At 39.8% G+C, this 19,146-nt stretch overlaps 2 protein-coding genes across 4 annotated transcripts; one reads left to right on the forward strand and one right to left on the reverse strand.

Moving 5' to 3' along the window:
• Window positions 1-5,800: 5,800 nt before the first annotated feature.
• On the reverse strand, window positions 5,801-14,948 carry LOC118413090 (ectonucleoside triphosphate diphosphohydrolase 4-like). 3 transcript variants are annotated; one of them, XM_035816248.1, is made up of 10 exons: window positions 14,689-14,947; window positions 12,575-12,993; window positions 12,222-12,372; window positions 11,823-11,926; window positions 11,456-11,515; window positions 11,089-11,231; window positions 9,724-9,878; window positions 9,019-9,408; window positions 8,710-8,871; window positions 5,801-8,581 (listed from the first exon to the last, which is right to left on the reverse strand). In XM_035816248.1, the coding sequence occupies exons 1-10, from the start codon at window positions 14,694-14,696 to the stop codon at window positions 8,350-8,352; spliced, it is 1,824 nt and encodes a 607-aa protein (XP_035672141.1). In that variant the 5' UTR covers window positions 14,697-14,947; the 3' UTR covers window positions 5,801-8,349. The 3 variants fall into 3 exon arrangements, with proteins under 3 accessions (XP_035672141.1, XP_035672140.1, XP_035672143.1); XM_035816247.1 differs by having other exon boundaries at window positions 11,074-11,231; XM_035816250.1 differs by lacking the exon at window positions 5,801-8,581 and having other exon boundaries at window positions 8,706-8,871; window positions 11,074-11,231; window positions 14,689-14,948.
• A 224-nt stretch (window positions 14,949-15,172) lies between these two features.
• Window positions 15,173-19,130, forward strand: LOC118413095 (vesicle transport protein SEC20-like). The gene is made up of 6 exons (XM_035816260.1): window positions 15,173-15,360; window positions 15,760-15,852; window positions 17,430-17,521; window positions 17,652-17,756; window positions 17,974-18,092; window positions 18,514-19,130. Exons 1-6 carry the CDS (start codon window positions 15,265-15,267, stop codon window positions 18,705-18,707), a joined length of 699 nt encoding a protein of 232 aa, XP_035672153.1. The 5' UTR covers window positions 15,173-15,264; the 3' UTR covers window positions 18,708-19,130.
• The last annotated feature ends 16 nt before the right edge of the window (window positions 19,131-19,146 follow it).

Here is a 19,146-nt window from a genome sequence, read left to right on the forward strand (position 1 = left end):
ATTTTTGTCATTGGTCTGATGGTATTGAAAAGCTTACGATGTAAACGTTATGCAATATGTGTCTGTAACGTTGTGTCGGCAATCGCAAACTTTGATTTGATCTTCATGGTGCAGGAAATATGCACTTGTTATTTGGACATTTTCTTACCACCACCGCAAGACGACTATCCGTGAGAATATTTGCCAAGGGGAGTCTAGAATACCATGGCAGAAGCACTGCGTGCATGTGCGGGCTTTTCTGCACCCTGTTATTGTGTTGCGTCCACTACCTGTACAACATTGACGACTGTGCATGCTGAAAGCGAATGATGGATGTCATACATTTGTAAAGACTTATTAGTTTCATGATTACAAATATGCAAAATTTGCATCGTTATCGGTACATGTTTAATAGGTATTGTTAACAATTTGTGAAGGGGACAATGTGGAGGGGACCAGAGTTGTCACAAAACAAGATCAAGGAGTTTTGAGACGACTTTGGTCCCCTTTGCACAGAAGAATGAGCAAACTTTGATTGGGACAGATTTCGGTGCTTTCGTCATCAAACAGCATGCTTCTCGAGCTCGTTAGTTGGGAAAGCTGGTTTTCTCTCGTGCTATTTTCTCCTACCTCCCACTGCCCTTATCTAACACTCAGCCACGCCTGTTGAATTCGGAATGGCCTGTTATCGATGACAGGAGCAACGTGAGCAGTTTTATAATGGCGTTTACGTCACTATAGGATGACCTGGATTAATGACACAGTTACAGGTGGTTGGCAGTAGCACGGGGGACTGCTCGGTATATTGTATTCTCGCTGGAGTCCAAGTATTATACTTAGTGCAATAGATAATTTGCCAAATGAGATATCATGGCAGTGGAATTGAACGTGAGCCAATGGTGGTTAATCACAGTAGTGACTATGTGTCTGTCTGTTTGTTTGGTTGTGAACAGCATAACTTAAGTCATCGATGGACTTCTATGATATTTGATATGGTTGGTAAATGTTGGCACCAGGTGAAGAAGCGACTAGATTTTTGCCGATGGTACTGTATCGGAACTTCCGCTTTGGTTACTTCGAGTTCTGGACATATTTTGTAATTTTTAAGTGGTAACGTTAGGTAGGGGCAAGGTGGGGTAAGGAGTAGTGGTGCAGGTTTGGGCCCCCATAGTGGCTATTTTTGGACCTACAGGGGCTGATTTATTGGGGCTTTGAAAAAGATTAATTCATGAAGAGGTTCTCGGATCATCATGAATTTTGGTATGCAGATATGTTACATAATTGCATGCTAATTCTGCAAAGCAAATCATGATCTAATTTGCATAATCATTGAATATATTTTGTAAATCCTCTGCATTCCATGATAGGATTATTAAAACATGTGACATCTGTTAGGCAAGGATATGTTATGGATGACATGTATCCTATGCAGATTCAACATCTAATGCGCGGGCAAGAAAGAGATGCCGACAATTTCAATTTTCGGACCATAAGCCTAATTGAAAAAGAAGTGGAATGACCATATCATGGTTTCACAACAAAGAAATCATTTATTCATGTATTCGATAATGTAGCAAGTGACACTAGTGTCAACATTAAAATCATTAAACAGAATAAATGACATTTGTCTGACAAAGAAAACTAATAATACCAGCCCGCATATCCAATCATGGCTATCGTTTAATCTGACACACTGGCAGCTTAAAAGTCGCTTTACAGCTGCCCTTGAAGATGTGTGGTCATGTGTAAAAGGGATGAAAAACAGTTCACAGTTCCCACGGCGTCTGTACCAGCCCTGGCTGATTGGGGTTACCAGCGGACATGAAATGACCTTGTAATAGAACGTGCGCTCTGCAATCTTATATATCGGGTCAATGTCCTGTAGGTAAATGGCACCGGTTGGACGCAACCATTAACGTCGTACAGCAGGATAGTTGACCTAGTTGGTATATTTTGACGTAACATACACATACCGATATCATTCGACGCACATAATGTATTTTATAGGTTTTTTATTTAGAACATAACGTTATAACTTAACGTTTTCATTGTTTGTTTTTATTTAGGACATGCATGTAACGTGAACGTTAGGAGATCATTCTCGAGTACTGGGAAAATGGGAATTTGGGCATACGTAACGTTAGACCTGTCCGTCCCTGGTCTTGAAGAATGGACTATACCAGTATACCACCAAATAACATTTGGAGCAAGTCCCGAGAAGTCTTCTATCTGTATTTTTTCCTTTGTTTAGATTCATTACCTCCATGAAAAATGAGGCTTTGTTGTGTCTGTCTGTCTATCTGTCTGTCTGTGTGTGTGTTTTCGGATATTTGTGGTCAGTATAACTTTAGAACCTCTGGATGGTTTGTAATTGGTATGTCTTCAGATGGGGATTAGTAAGGCGAAGGTAAAGATCGATTTTGGTCCCCCTTGTGTGTGACCTTAGTACTGCAGTACTTCCGGGTTTTGTATCTTTTTGTGTCTTGGACATGCTATGGTTTTAAAATATTTTGGTGGCAGATAGTTTTTGGTCTAGTGAAGAAGTTGTGTAGGTTATTTGGACCCGTTAGCAGTTCACTCTGGAACTGCAGGTACATTTTTGGAAAAATATTTTTAAGGAGGAAAATCAAGGAGCCTTTATCAGACATAAGCTCTTTGGAACGACGAATTTCCATGGTCTTCGGTAACAGTTATGCAGAGAGTTTAGACGAGATGTACACAAGGATGTAATTATTACTTAATTTGCATAGTTAATGAGGAAGGCCTGTTGTATTTGCCATGATGGGACTTTATAACCGTCAAGTATATGATTCATGGCAGGTGAATGATTAGCATATACTAGTACTAATAAGACTTCAATTTGAATAATCGACGTGAAAGTGCCATGATTCCATAGTGGCGGGACTACCAAACGTTGCTTGTGACACTTGTAAGCTAGACATGTGTCCATCATAATGTATAGTTTATGTAAATGTACAAACCATTTGCATAATTTACAATAGAATGTTAATTTGCAAATGGAATTTTGTATTTACAATTGTAAAAAAATTGACATCTACATATATAATATGTGTTTTTTGGTGAAGACGACCATCATTAATGCTCTTGTTTTGTTTTGTTTTGTAGAAATAGCTGACCGGTATATTTGCAGTTACAGTTAGCGATTATGTTTGTCGATGAACAGAGTACACCGAGAAGGCCGAGATAGATTGTCCTGATATTTGGTGCGCCGGTAGTTCTTTTGAGACTTTGAAATGATTTGACTTGGGGCCCCTTCAACGGCTTATTAATGGCGCCTTCCAATTTGAAATCTAGTGTTCTGGACATGCTACGGTCATGATTTTTGAGTGGCTCTTGGGAGAGAGAATACACTGTGTGGTGATGGGCGCCCTAGCGCTTTTCTGAACCGTATGAGTAAGTTTTGTTTGAGACTTCGAACTTCGGAAAATAACTGAAGAGGGGGTGGGCGGATGGTCGTGATTTTTATGTATTTAGATAGCTAAACGATGCCTGACAAAATGAAATGGTGAGGCCAATCAGATCCGATTTGCACAATTAATGAGAAAATTCTATAAACCCACTGCGCCCCATGATCGGACTATTCAAGTATGTGACATTTGTAACTGAGGAAGAGACCGGAGGGATATTGGTGAGTAAAATCATGCAAATTTCGACATAATGGTAAATGAAGGTGAACATCGTTGAATATAGATTATGCAAATTAGGACCTCAGTTGCGTATTTCATAAGAAAATGCTAGAATATCCTTTCTTGATAACATTTTCATATTCATACTATGGACAGCTTCTGTTATGTAGATGCTTAATTGATATTTTGTATATTTGCAAATGAGGACCCCATCAGCATAATCGATGAGAAACACTTAATGGTCATCAGTTTTAAAGTTCAAAATCATTTGACGAAGTTATGAAGTCGGGGATCGAGGTATAGTCTGTTAATATTTCTTGATATGGAGCTGTCGTATGTTTAGTCGTGATCAATGGAACTTTGGTCGCTTGTCTTACCATATTGTTAATCTGCTTAGTTCTAAGTTTGAGCTAGAAGCGATGGTCTTGAATGAACGTTCCTTGTCGACGGGAACCAGCCGACCCCCACCTCGCTTTTTCTGCCCAGACCATTGCTGAGCCGTGTCCGCGGTGATTCCCTCACTGCCTGGTGGGGAGGACTGCATGTAGTTCCCGTCAGTCAGTCGGGATGGGATGGACGCACGGTGCTCCTTATTGGCCGCTGCACATTACAGAAAACCATTATGCATTGCAAAGGGTTTAGATCTACAACATTAATTTTTACCTCTATGAATAGGTGTCTCATAGTTTGCGTAGTATAGCTTTAAACCCATGTCAATCTAACGCCATTTGAAGCTGCAGATTCATTCAATCATATATGGGTTACAACAAGCAGAAGAAACTTTTGCCAAACACGCAGGCCAATATACTATTTTCCGACTAGCACTGGTAGAAATTTGAGATGGGCGCAAGCGGTCAGCTGACCTGCTTCCCGGGTGAACTTGAGGGGAGGGCACCAGGTAAGTCTACGCACAGTCACATGGATCAACAGGCCCAGTAACCATGCCAGCATCAACGTCAGCGTCACCGACTTGATGTAGTTTAACAGGGAGCCAGGTTCGTCTGTGATTTCGGGTGCCCGCTAGGGGGCGAGAACAAGAACAGTTAAGGCCTAGGTCACAATTCCCGATCCGGGGCCCGGTCGGGTAGCTTTTGGAAACGAAAAATATTGATAAGAAAGGAAGGCAACACAATACACAGAACGTAAAACATTAGCCAGGAGCATAATTTGTTTATATTCCTTAACTTGAAAAACTTATTTTTCGTTTCCGCAAACATCCCGGCCGGGCCCCGTTTCGAAAATGTGACCTAAGCCTAAGTAGGCAAGTTGTGACAACAGCACAAGGAACTTGATAAAGGGCATCCTTGATATATCCGACGCGAATTTACGGTTTACTATTTGTGTGATAATGTTATTTGTGTGATCACAATCACTGGTGCACACAGGCACGCTGTGCCACCGGTAAAGTAACACTACATACACAGAGTGACAGACGCTACCGAAACTTGGAACAGTCATCTTGACGAAGGTACCGGTAATAGATTAAAGAACTTACTATTCTTGGCTTTCCAAAGTAAACTTTGATCGCAAAGAACAAGTTTGTATCCATGTCTGTCCGTCCTTCCAAGCCTTGATGTTGAAACTATACCAAAGTAGAACGTATTTACCTGCTGTACGACTGTGAAAGGACGAAAGGTGTGGTCAAATGTGACAAGTCTTTCACAAACGCATGCTGTTGTAAAAGCTGACGTGAAGCCTTTGTCATTTCAAAGGACCTTGTCAACCCGAATGGCGCAAACATCAACACCATTAGCTTCAGTGCAATTAATGATAAAGCGTGTAGGTGGGGTAGACTCCTAAATAATGCATGAGGCCATCTCTTCATTACCTCATTTAAGGATTACATATTTTCTGATTCATGTATTCGATCACGGTACATGTAACGTTACTGTAACTGTGTAAGGCCAACATCTAGTTTACCTGAAATATGATATGTAGAAAATTGTAGCATCCATGCAGATTTAAGACTTTGCTATGGCAACTGTTTGAATTTATGCAACATATTATTACATTACAGTAAAATGATCCCAACCTTGACATCCACGCGCAAAACAACCCTCAGGTGGCAAATAGGTTCTTTCTACTCAATCACTCCTCCTACCAGATATCAAGTGAAGTGCAACATACATGTAGTTACCCATAATGCAGCAAGCAATGAATCAGAAACAGCTGGATTCTGAAGAATGTAGATTTTTATTTTGTAAGATATGAAGGTGGGTGAAATCGTTTATCCTCCAAGACAGCGGAGACCATACAGATGCAGAAACACAGATCGTGGTCAAAAGAATTGACCATGATTCCACCAAATACTACACCTTATTTGTGGTACTACTGGGGTCCTTGGGTATAAATAGCAACTTCCCATACCTCCGGTATAAACATGTATATTAAGCTGTGGATACCACAATATAGAGTGAAGCACAATATCTCAGATGATATGTCCACCATGACATGTCTTACAGCTTAAAAAGCTAAGATATTGACTATTATGAGACTTCCAACGTGGTTTCCTAGAAGATGAGATGATGAAGACTAGTGGCTAACTTTCTATTTGAAAATAACTAACATTACTTTATTCTACAATGTAACAACATAAAGATACTGGTCCCTCAATTTGAACTACAAGAATGTTGCCCAAAACAGTCACTGAAATGACAGTTGTGAATAAATAACCTTGTAATCAACTACAAGAATGTGGACAATGATACATGACGTACATGTCCTTCACAGCCTTTCCAACTGTCTTTGCTTGCTTGCTAATTCAAGCATGTAACACTGTAGAGTTTCACACTTTTTCAAACATGTGCATATATATTTTAAAGATCTCTGTACCATCCTAGTTAGTTTGAATCAGATCTTATTGTAGTTGGGATGGTACATGAATTACAAAGAGTTATCAGTATGTGAGAACAGCACATCTGAACAACTAACTTGACTCGATCCCCTTAATCTATAAGCCAGTAACAGGTGATATCCTTGATTCAAAACAATTTTAAGGCTCTATACCCTGGTAAGTTGACAGTAACTCTATACATGTTTAACTGTTATGTGAGTTCATGGGCACAATGTGCTGATAAACCCCCAAAACTTTATAAATAATTTATTGACAGCTTCCTATGCTGTCATCAATGAATAAATAATATATTACCTAAAAGACAAAGTGGCACATACGTTATATCAATGGGGGTTCTTACGAGTCCAAAAAGTACCAGAGAACCCATGTACACACATGGTGGATTGGATGATATGAAATGTACCGTGCTAAATATCAAAATAACCATTGTTGTAGCAAAGAGGTACAAGTATGTATACCAAAATGTTAACATGGTAGTATGTGTACGAATTGACTACTTCCCTGTGTAATGACAAATACCGGTATTTCTGAATACAAGGATGTTACACTTTGTCTTTAAGGATCTATGTTGAGACAGAATGTTGTCCCATAACCAACCTCTATTTCCTAAAATAAAATTCTCTGTAAGTCTTTTAAAATAAACTGTTTGAAGTTTGCATTGCTCTTTTTGTACAACTTAAAATTCCACGATTTCTCCTATGGCAGTGAAACTGTTTGAGTCCTTTCAGGTTTTAGATTTGAATTCTGCAGCTTTTTTTCAAAGGTTTTCAAGAGACAGAACATTGATTCTGATTTCATTGAATTTTGAAGGAAAGACAGACCAGTTTTGGTTTGACACAATTGGATATAAGAATACTGTGGAAAATATTATATCATTCTCCCAAACTACAGAGGATTGCACACTAATAGTGTGGGATATGTATTAGTTTTCAGTCTAAATAAATGCACTACTGGTATAGTATAATGCGTTAAAAGAAAAAGAAAATTGCTATTCATGAACAGTATTGCATAACCTTCATTCCAACTTTATGTATCTGCACATACAATGGACTAATCTATACATAAATCTGATGTATTATCAGAATGTAGAGAAATAAAAGGATAACAATACATCTGTTGTATAATCAGAACATATGAAGAAAAAAAAAGAAAGTTAAGAGAATAACATGCCTCTGTTTCAACATTTGAATAGTACAGGCTTTTGTCCAGGGTATATTGCACTATCTCTGGGTTTAACCCAATGGGTGGCACAGAAGAATGAGGTGGTCATTTGTTGCAGAGAACATGTTACAAAGTTTGCTACAACATACAGAGAGTGGAATAGTGGATGACTTTTCATGCTCTCCAAGCAAAGGTTCAGCTCTGGCTGCTTTGACATATTTTAGGCATTTTGTCTGGCTTTCTATTTTGCACTGTTTACCGAAAAAATAGAAAGCAAGACAAATACGCCTAGCCTGAAAACAGACTTTTCAATAGGTCTTAACTCTGTGTTTTAATTTCTGCCTAAAATGACAGAAACATTTCCACATTATATGTAACAATGAATGTTGGCCTGGTTAGCATAGATGTCAAGCCAAGTAAAGATTAGAATCCACAATGGTTGCAGCTATTTATAGAAAATGACATCAACTGTTGCAGAGTTAGCACCTAATCTTTTGGTCTCTATTTGGATGACGCAGAAACATTTCCTCAAGGTCAACTTTGCACAGATGTACAATATTTTCCGTGAATATTTTACATGACCTCTGATTGTTAAACAGTCAGCCTGTCCTTGACAGCCAGACAAGGAGATCAGAAGGAGCAAGCACTGAGACTTGTATAGATTTTATAGTTCAGGAGATGAGACAAATTCCATGTTGGGCTGTTGATTCATACCATGCCTTCATCAACCATGAAATATGACATGGAGGGAACGTGGTGCAGTGGCGACCTGACTGGTGAAATCCGTCGCCCTCCCATTCGGCGGATGTAGAAGAAGATGGCAGCAACCACAATTCCGAAGCATAGGAAGAAGATGTACTGGTACCCAGTGAGTGCAGACACACGGACCCAGGGGGGCTTGTAGCTGGACTGTTGTTGGAGGATTCCTGCTTGGATTTCCCTGCAATGGAGAATGGACATTACAGTTTTGTGACAGGCTGAAATGTTGGGCATTGTTTGACAAAAAGGTTTGCCAATTTAAGATGTCAGAAAGGTTAAAAGCCCTGCTAGTTTGGAGACTTGACTCACTTGAGGGGCAGAAATCTTGTTCTGTAGAGGATGGCTCCCAGGGTCCACTGGACCTCTCTGTCATAGATGAGCTGTGCAGAGCGCAGGCTGCTGTAGTTGGTAGGAAAGCTGAAGCCGTCATGCATGATGGTAGCCATCCAGGCTGACTTGAAACACTGGGATCTGGTGGAGTCAATAGGTAAGAAATATACTAGTAGTATGAGGAAACATAAGCTTGATTAATGAATGACATTTTCTTACCCAAATCTGATGAAATGGTTTTGTCTATATTTAAAAAATATCAAGGACGCCAGACATGTGACTGCTTACCTAAACCTGTACTCATCAGCCTGCGGGTACAGCCCCTTCTCATACCGATCCTCCAGGAGACTCCATCTTGTACTGCAGAAATCACTTGCTGCTTTTTCAAACTTTTTATATTCATATTTTCCACCTATTCTTAAAACATCTTCCATGGAATACCAAAACTCCGAGAAGCCATAAAATTCACTGTTTTTAAAGTCTATATTTGGCTGGTAGACACCGTTAAAAGAACATGGTTGTTTCTGACAAGGGACAGTTTTGTTCAGGAAAGGTTGGAGGTTGATACGACAGGCGCTGTAGTCCCCTGTGCCCTTGAAGTGGACGTGGCGGTCATCTTGGGTGGTGTGCTCAAGTGGCATGTCCCGTGGCAGGCAGGGGTCCCGGATTGATGTTGACCTGAGAAATAACAACAGCACGTCTTGATTTATTAATCATCACCTTCGACTGTGGTGGGTTTTTTTATTTGGTTTTGCTGTTACCATGAAATCATGATACTGAAAATATGTGTTTTGTATACATGTAGATGCTGAGTCCTCATGAAAATTCATGATTTTATAGTACATTGTAACTCATTTAAAATGAATCACAATTAAGCAATGGTCAACAGACATTCCTTGTTACTGACCAATTTTGTATCACCTTTGCTTTATGATAGTCCAAGTTTTTCCTAACAGTACCATTTTGCCTTATGTAGGAGGTTGGGGATGTTACCTGGAGTTGTTAGCCATCTGCTCCCTGTACAGCTTGAGGATGGAGTTGCTCCCATAGCCCAGGAAGGTAGAGACGTACACCCTGTACACATGTTCCGTGTGGTGCTTATCACATCCCAGGTTAAACTCTGCAATCAAGCTCTTGGAAATGTCATCCTGGGGGGAAAAACATCTAAGTGAGACCACACCATAGCTAACATACTAAATTTTTACTCAGTCTGGTAAAACACTGATGTGATCATTCATTCATGTGTCAAACAGTCAAACTAGCCAGTACTACAGTCTTCACCTGGTAGCTTCTGAGTCATATTTCTGCTGTGTCAGGGTTTTCCCCAGAATTTCTCCTTAGAATTTTTTAGTACAGTGAGAATTTTTTAGTATAGTGATAGTAGACCCAAAGGTAAGATGATTATTTTTTGAAAAACCTAATCTTATTTTCTGACTAGTCTGTGTAACGCAAACTCCGCTATCCGGAGCTTGTAGACTCCTCTCCGCGGTCAATCACCTGCAAAGCAACGCCACCCGATCCACAGCAACAGAAAGCCGGCTGTGCGGCGAGGGGATGACGATTGCATGTAATTATCCATATATGGAAAACCCGCGGGTAAGCGCGTTCCCGCGTTTTAGCCGCGCTCCCCATCAAGCTGATAGGCGCGGCAATGTACGACGGGCCTGAGAAGCGCGATTACATCAGGCTATTTTCTGACAATTTGATTGTAATTCATGAAGTAAACAGGGACAGTTAGCACTGTTTTCATGACATGGGTGTATTTTGCAATGATAGAGGGTGTCAAATACTCCAAGAATGATAGCGACTCCTTTTGTTGTGTAGTAATGAAAGGACTATTGTTTTGATCATCGCCCATTCACAAGTTTTTGCAGACAATGCTGACTGGAAAAGTGATGAACTTGCTTGGCTAAAAATCTGTGAATTTTCATGAATTTTAGCAAACCTAACCAGGAAAGTAGGAAGAAAAACACTAAATTTCAAAAGTAGTATAGTGGAGGGCCATCCTCTGGGGAGGACCCTGGCTGTGTGTATTAAATGCTTAATGCTATATCATAGCATTGTGTCATGCTTGGTATCAAGTATTTGGTATAATGATGATTAGAGCTGGGTTACTTGTATGAAAAATGAAATGGAACATTGAAGAGTACCAAAATGTTTCACAGACTTAAAATGTCACACAACAACAAAGTATTCGTATTACAAAGAATGAGAGGAAACAAAGCAACAACCAGAGGAAGGAAAAATTGGACAGATAAATTGGACAGAAAAATTGACCACAGCAAACCAAGGGAAAGAAGAAGAAAAATCAGAAGCACCCAGAATGATGAACATTGTCGACACCTTGTCAATTCTTACACTTTTAGGCACTTCAAAGGCAATCTGGAGCGAGCCGCCACCCATGTCCAACACACCAACAGTCCGCTTCCGCAGGATGGAGGGAAGCTGGGAAGGCTCACTTAGACTCGTCTGGTCAAACTCAACTTCTACCATTGGGTCATCTGAATCATGAGAATATAACAAATAACATCATTAGATGCAGTGGCAAGGTCAACTTAACTTACATATTGTATCACATGATATCTTATAACATATAACATGCTGCTTACAAGTGGAAGTGCACTTCATTCACGAGTAAAGTATCACTCCATGCTATGCTGGCTGCAGGTATTTTCAGCTCGAAAAATTGATCTGCTTTTTTCCAGAGTTAACACTTGACACTTACCTTCCTCTGCATGGTTGAATCTGCCCAGCACAAAATTGATTCCTATCCAAGCGTACACCCCTGGAAGAAATGATGAAAGCAGGCATTACGACTGATACAGCCCTCTGCCAACATGGCCCCCCAATATTACATTTTCACAACAAGACTGAGATATCAATTTTTTTAAATATATGCTGTATCTGACTCATCGCAAAAACCACAGTATGATTCCAATAATTTTACCTTAAGCAGTTTATACTTCATGCTTAAGTAACATTATTGTAGATAGATGATCCTCCTTAACCCAAGCTTTTCTGTTACTTTCATGATCCTATTTCCTAATTCTAGATGACGTGAATTTAGTATCTCAGGTAAAATGGAGACTTACCCTCCTGTTTGCCAGAGATGACCTCCACATGAGTGTCTGAGAAGAGGAATTCGTAGTCTAGCGGGACATTTTCTCGCAGATTATCCAAGATGTCTTCTTGGTCACTAAAAACAACACAGAGCAGAACAAATATAAACATTTCATGTACACTATCTTACCTCAAACATCCTAAGACAAATCTTACCTCAAACATATATGGAAAAGATTCAAGTTTAAAGTGTCTATAGTATAGAGTGTCTACCTTGTCCCCACAATTACCTGGAGGTCTAGGGGCTAGGTAGGTAATAGGTATAGACTGTCTATCAAACATTAAGTCACCAGTATTATAGTCAGTTAATGTACTATAGTCGAGTTGTGTCTGGTGACAGTACTAGTGTTGTCTTGAGGGTCAAATCTTACCTTTCTGACAGCATCCTCATGCCTGCCGTTGCTAGGATGTAGAGGGGAGTCTCTTTATGTTTGTTCCTTGGGATGTGGTATGCAGCATATTGCAGTAGAGGCTTTAAATATGCACTAGCTTCATCAGGGTTACTTGCCAAGGTGGATAAACCTGGACAACAACAGGGCATTAAGAGAATCAGATGAGTGCAAGTCTAAGAGTGTATTTTCCTCAAGTCACCAGATGGTGTTTTGATGAGACCATCTTTTGTTACTTACATATCAATGATTTTTATCATACCAAGGAAAACCAATCAGCTTTCACAAGAACAAAAAACATCAGTATGATTATGAAGTTAAGAACACACATATACCTGGTGTGATTCTTTTAACTACAGGTCTTCCTTGGAGGTCTCTCATTTGTCGTATATCAAGAAGCTGTGCAGGGTTCCCCGTGTGTCTTGGCCAAGAGTAAACAAATACACGCGATCCACTACTTCCACAGTCAACAACAATGCCGTAATACAGGTTGGGGTCACGTGTGTCTGTTGCCTCCCCAAACGCCATCCTCTGCATGTAGCCATCTATTCCCGCTGCCGGGAGGAACCTGTCGCTTTCCACAACAGCAAATGTGAGAAGTACGAGGAAGGCCAGGAGGAGTCCAAAGATGACAAAGTACTTGAGGAATGCAGCCAGGTGGGGGTGGGGCTGGGAGATCCACGGGACTTGGGGGGAGGAGGAGAGAGGGACCGGGCGCCATTGACAGGACAGTCCTGGGCAGCGGATACTCAACCTGCAGACACCAAAGAAATGGTAATACAATTTAAAATTACAAACTAGTACAACGAAGATTGACATCTTGAAATGGTGACATTGAATTATGTTCAGCTAACAGTAAAATAATAATCAGTGTGCAGCAAAAACTTAATATCAATACATGAATATTTACAGGGCACTTTGTGTAAAAATTCTATGATTACATCATGGAAAAAAATTGTATGAGCAAAACAATTGCAAATCAATAACACTACAGATGACATGTAAAATGGGGGACTAAACTCAAGTTAGCACTGACATATGCAGCTCAGCGGTAGCTGTAAAATTTTTGTATCATGCCTGTATAACAAGTCAAGTGAGCCTCAGGCAACTACGTAAGCACACCTTTAAACACAGGTGAACAGCTCTGGGCGTGGCATAGATACGACAACTGGCTTACAGAGGATCAAAACAAAAGATGTATTATTGTGTCTGAAAAAAAAATTTTGGTTTCTGATCAAGATGGTTACAGCTCCATGTAAGCAGAAAGATATTTTATCTTAACCTTCAGCACAGAACCCCCTAGTTCAATTCAATCAAGGGTCAGTAGGACACAAATATTTTCTGTATAGTAATTATGGTGTTTGCAGTGTGGCAAAGATGTTTGATACCGATATGCCAAATGTCAAAAGGATCTTGACAAAGACCCACACAAAAAAGTTGTTCAAAACACAAGTCTTTAATAATATCTTAGCACATTCTGTTATTGTAGCATTTGCTCATAAATCATGAAAATGATTTGCATGATTTAAAGGGACATAACGTAAAATTAAAGTCACTGTTTTCGGTCATTTCTCTACATAATGAGTTGAGTCTACCTTATTACACTGCACAGCAATATTTACAACGTATGGCTACGACTTTGTTGAGCCATGAGGATGTCTTGAAATATGCGCACTTCCCTCCGCCGCTTGAGTTGTCCGCCATTTCATTCAACTCGCCGGCGAGCCAAAGTGTGCTTTAGAACGCGTTCGGTGGTTCGCTCGAATCATTACTGAAGTTTGTTGAAAGTCCCGCTACACTCCGAAGATCTGCGACCGCAACGGTCGATTCGGAAATCTACGGTCGGCTTACTTCCGGTAGGCTACCCGGAAGTAAGTGAATATGGTCGCGGCTTATGTTGTTAATTAGCACTAGAAATGTGATAAAATGTTGTTAATTAGCACTAAAAATGTGATAAAATGATGCAGATAAGTTAGAAATAAGTTGCAAATGTCAATCTGAATGGAGATTATCAAGTTCAGAACATTTGAAATTTTGGCGCCATATTTCTACATTATGTCCCTTTAAGATCTAATATATTAACGTTATAATTCATATCTAACATTTTCCTATCGGCCTAAAGTGACCAAATTATATTGCTGAACACTCTCTACTCCAAACAGAAGTTCTCAATCTTATGTTTCCTCAAAACCATAACAACCATCGAACGAATTACTTTTGTAACGTTAAATTATAACGCATTCGCAGAGACTGTTGATAAAATAATTTATGAGAGAGTGGTAGACTGGTAGTGTTATATTGTGTGCGTGTGTGTGTGGTGTGCTCCTTGGACTTGGAGCCACTTCTTGCCAAAACGACAATGATGTAAAATTCCTTCTTGAAGTCTCCAATCGTTAAATTATGAACAGTCTAGAACCGACAGGTGGGCCGGGTCTCACAGTAGTCTCACCTGGCCATATGATGACGTGACACTTCCCGGTTAACCCTCCAGCTGACGACGTCTTATCGTCCAAGTTCCACAGATCTGGTAAACAAGACCCGTTCCTTTAATGATCAGCGATGTCTTGGTGCCATCTTGGGTGGTTGTAGTCGGCTTACTTGACCATGTTCCCTCTTTTGATGGTTAAAAATTAAGACTACCAGACACCCTCCTGCCTACGTATCCGCGTCGCCAAACACGTCATCACCTACGTGAACCGGTCTTCCCATAATGCAGCGTTCACCACAGGAAAAGGGAAAGTACATTAACTTTACATAAGGGTCGAGCTAATTTATAAGATAAGAATTTTCCGACCAATAATGTTAGGTCGTAACAGAAAAACTCTACATGGTTGTAAAATATAATCATTTATTTTGGTTAACATCGTCTGGTTTGGTTGAGGCCTGTAGGTTGCTCTCTGAGACTCCTTCAATGTGCTTTTTTGGTTTGCCCCTGCTAAACTGTCAGTTTACGGCAGTCGCAAATTAGTATCAGTATCATTTTGCGACATAAGCTGCCGTAAAATGAGCTGGTCCTGTTGACAAAATGGCTGCGAATGGTGACGAAATCGGCGACGTGCGTGTCGGTGTTTGTGTTCAGGAAATCGTCAAACATGATCTGGAAGCTAAAGCGGTTATACAGGTCTATGGATATATTTGCTGTAAATGTAACAATAGCAGCCCTTGTTTCCAAAGCTATCTGGTCTAATTTTCAATTTTTTTTGCTTACCCCCCTCCCCACGTCATCAGCTGAAAACGTATATCTTATTTATTGAAACGTTTAGGGGGCCTACTCTACTTTCTTCTATTATTCAACTAAAAGGGAAGTACAAAATGTACAAGCCCTTTCAGAGATGTTCCCTCGAATGTGGGAAATTGTAGAATTTTGGTGCCAACTCTACTCTACTCTACTCTTAAAGTACAAATAGTCTAAATTGTTCATATGTTCCTTTTCATATGTTGACATTAACATTAGAAAAACAGTCAGGAACAATAAATATGTGACCTCATACATGAATATTTGCACATACTACATACACAGGACATCTGGGAGTGTGGCGGTCCACTCCGTGTGCTGAATGAGCTCAACTTTGCAGCTAAGGAGAAGTTGAAGGTGCTGAGGGATAGGATAGAGGTAGGTATTGCAGCATGGTCACAAAATTATGCAGAACTGAAAGATATAAGTTAACAATTTATTACCAAATTATTAGTTACTGTATCTACAATGTGAAGCAGATGAATGTGCTGCTATAGGGAAACTATGGCTACATATTTAATCTGTGCAATTGAAGAATTAAATGATGAATCAAATGGCAGCATTCTATGATCGCTGTGGCTATTGACACACCGAGATGCCAACCATCCAATCAGAGCTTGTAACATGACTTTCCCGACATTATTTTACACAAGCAACATTGATTAGACATTGTTCGGAAGATTAGACATTGGAATCTTTGAATCTTCGAATGAACAGACGTATTCAAGTTATGCCCTACATTTGGATACCTGTTAATGTCGACATGCATTGTCTATGTCGGCCGTAGCGTAGTGGGGAAAGCGTTGGCGTTCGAAACTTTGTTGCCAGTTTTGACCCCAGTTCGAGTCCGCGCTGGAATTTTTTTTCAATTTTCCTTTTACCTTTTTTAAAAATCCATTTCATATAAGAATATTTTCGTCTTGCGACCAGAACCATCAAATCCCGCCTTTTGGACTTTTTGGTCTGCATTTTCAAGAGTGCATGTTTAGGTTACGTTTATTTTTTTTCAGCCGCAGATCGGCAGAATCCACCCGCTACGTTCTTATTTTGGACGGTACACTTATTATTATTTTTTTAATTGGACCAGGGACCCCTGAAATAATAAAATGTGGGTTTTTTAACCATATTTCTGCGGTATTTTTGCTCAAAATTCACGTTTTTTTTTCGGTCGAAGCAGTGCAGATTTCCCCGCCACTATGTCATCCAAACATCTTAGCGGTCGATCTCGCTATGACGCTACGAAGTTCTTTCACATTAAAAATGATGGAAGTAAAACAACAACTATAACTTCGCTTCACTTGTGATATAAGTTTTGAGGCCGCAAATTCTCCCAAACGGCAGGAATTCGTCGGTAAACACAGCTGAAAACGTGTTCCAAAACCCAGCCAACATGATCAAATGCGGTGTTTGCATGGTACTAAATATAGTTAGCTCATTTGCATACTTGTGACTGGCTACATGCGGCCTTTACCGTAAACGCGTGAAAAAATCGTATTTTGGGTTGATGATGGACACAGAATGCCATTTGTATTTTCAGAGTGCTGACTGTCAAATACAATCGTAAGATTTTCTCATTTTAGTGGTTTCTAGTGTCAATATTTTAAAAAATAGTGCACTGAGTGTGTCAATAGCCTGACAGGCTATTGGCACACTGAGTGTGCCAATAGCCTGTTTAGGCTATTGACACACTGAGTGTGTCAATAGCCTGTTTAGGCTATTGACACACTGGGTGTGTCAATAGCCTCGCTCTTCTATGATTACCAAGTTTCATAGTGCATCTGGGACTATTCAAGAAAATGAAATACATTCTTTAACACTTCAGTGATTTAGAGTGTAGGTACTTGTCATACTGTTGTGGAGAACATGCATATAGGTCTCTTACATAGGACAACAACTCTACTTATAGTCCAGACTATTCATTGCTTGCTCCAAATAAGCTGTTTTTCTTCTGACAGGACCTGGAAAGGCTAGCCAGGGAGCAGGACAGGGAGACCACAAAGAGGTTACTTCTGGATGATGTGGAAAATTACAAGCAGCAATTGATAAGGTGATGAAAATGGACCACATTCAGTTCCTTTACATATTTACTGCTGACAAAACTATTTTGTGCTCTTTGTTCACCAGTTATTAAATGATTTTCATGACATTGTATTTAAGTTTCTCTACTCTATTTCTAGCACACAGACAACCCTGAGAAAAGCCAACTTGGCCTGTAAAATGGCCATTGACCGGGGAGAGAGGGAAGATTTGTTCAAAGGAGAGGATGAGGAAGTCAGACAAAGGTAGATTTGCATATTGAAATGCACCTTGTGTTTAGACTGGAGAATATGACACGATTGTCAGAGTGGTTGTTGACTGGATGGACGTTAAATTCAATCACCATATTTTAGTCATACTATCTTTTGTGTCATATGTCTTGTTTGTAACACTGGTAGATGACTGAGGTACACTACTGCAAGTCTGACTTTATATTAAGCCATGTTTAATCTTTTTCACCAGGAAACACACCAAGGAACAAGTGACAAAGACAGCAGGAAACCTCACAGAGAATCTGATGTCAATCAGCCGGATGATGGCTAATAATGTCAAACAGAGCGAGAACACGATGCACACTATAGGTACAGTCTTTCTACAGAAAAGCTGATATTTGTCCAGGTGCACATTGTGCATACTATGCCTGAAACTATTCCAAGCTCCAATCAGACAAAGCTCACAGAGCACAAAACCTTTGCAATGGGAACATAGTTTTCCAATATGCTGCCTAATGTATTTCTGTGGTAGTTTTATCATCCTTGTGAGAACATTAAATTTTCTTGGAGCATTTTATTTTCTACATGGGTAAAAGGGAGGATACAATGTATATGCAAAAGATAAAATCTAAACATTTTATGTTGTTAAATTAATTAACTTAGCATCACTTGAAATGCTGTAACTTCACAAAGGCTGTAACAGGATTGAGTCAGAAAACATAATACATGTACCACAACTGTCCCAAATCAAACAAATCGTGCATCATTCATATTGTTTTTCCTACTCCAGTTAGCTCTTCTAAGACGGTAGGTGACACCCATGAAGAGTTTAAGAGCCAAGGAGGGACCATTCAGATCAGCCGCAAGCTCCTGTCCAAGTACAACAGGAGAGAACTCACAGACAAGCTGCTCATCTTCCTCGCTGTGGCTTTCTTCTTTGCAACTGTCTTGTACATCCTGAAGAAGAGAGTCTTTCCATCTTGACACACGTGCAGGGACAGATGGTGTCCTTGTGTGTGGTTGTGTATGCTTCGTCAGAAGACTGTTCTTATCTCTAATGGACCTATCATTTGCCAATAACATAACAAGCAGCTTGCTATGGAGGTGATGTATCATAAACACAGAGAATAACAAAGATATAACTTTATGTATTTAGCAGTACTAATGACAAAACAATGGAAATGGACCAGCATTCCTAAAGAAAGGGCAGCAAAATAAAGGGGCTAGCAAACACACAATGTTTGAAGAGTTCTGAACACATACATGTATTTGTGCCAAAATCATGAAGTAATGCTACAGTCTATCTTTGGCACCAAAAGAGTTAGGCTATACCTCATGTTTGTACAATGCATTTAATAATGTCAACTTTCTGCAAAATGTAGTTTTATCATTCCAATTATGAGCACTGAAAAAACATCAAATT

The sequence above is a fragment of the Branchiostoma floridae genome, chromosome 4 (assembly GCF_000003815.2).
Source record: "Branchiostoma floridae strain S238N-H82 chromosome 4, Bfl_VNyyK, whole genome shotgun sequence".
Taxonomy (NCBI): Eukaryota; Metazoa; Chordata; class Leptocardii; order Amphioxiformes; family Branchiostomatidae; genus Branchiostoma; species Branchiostoma floridae.

What these genes read in the sequence shown, in the direction of transcription:
- LOC118413095 (XM_035816260.1), top strand. Translation starts at nt 15,265, where the DNA reads ATGGCTGCGAATGGTGACGAAATCGGCGACGTGCGTGTCGGTGTTTGT. An exon ending in AAGCTAAAGCGGTTATACAG is followed by an intron (nt 15,361 to 15,759) that starts GTCTATGGATAT and finishes CTACATACACAG; the next exon opens with GACATCTGGGAGTGTGGCGG. An exon ending in GAACACGATGCACACTATAG is followed by an intron (nt 18,093 to 18,513) that starts GTACAGTCTTTC and finishes TTCCTACTCCAG; the next exon opens with TTAGCTCTTCTAAGACGGTA.
- LOC118413090 (XM_035816247.1), bottom strand. An exon ending in CATCTCTGGCAAACAGGAGG is followed by an intron (nt 11,516 to 11,822) that starts GTAAGTCTCCAT and finishes CATTTCTTCCAG; the next exon opens with GGGTGTACGCTTGGATAGGA. An exon ending in ATTCAACCATGCAGAGGAAG is followed by an intron (nt 11,232 to 11,455) that starts GTAAGTGTCAAG and finishes CTCATGATTCAG; the next exon opens with ATGACCCAATGGTAGAAGTT.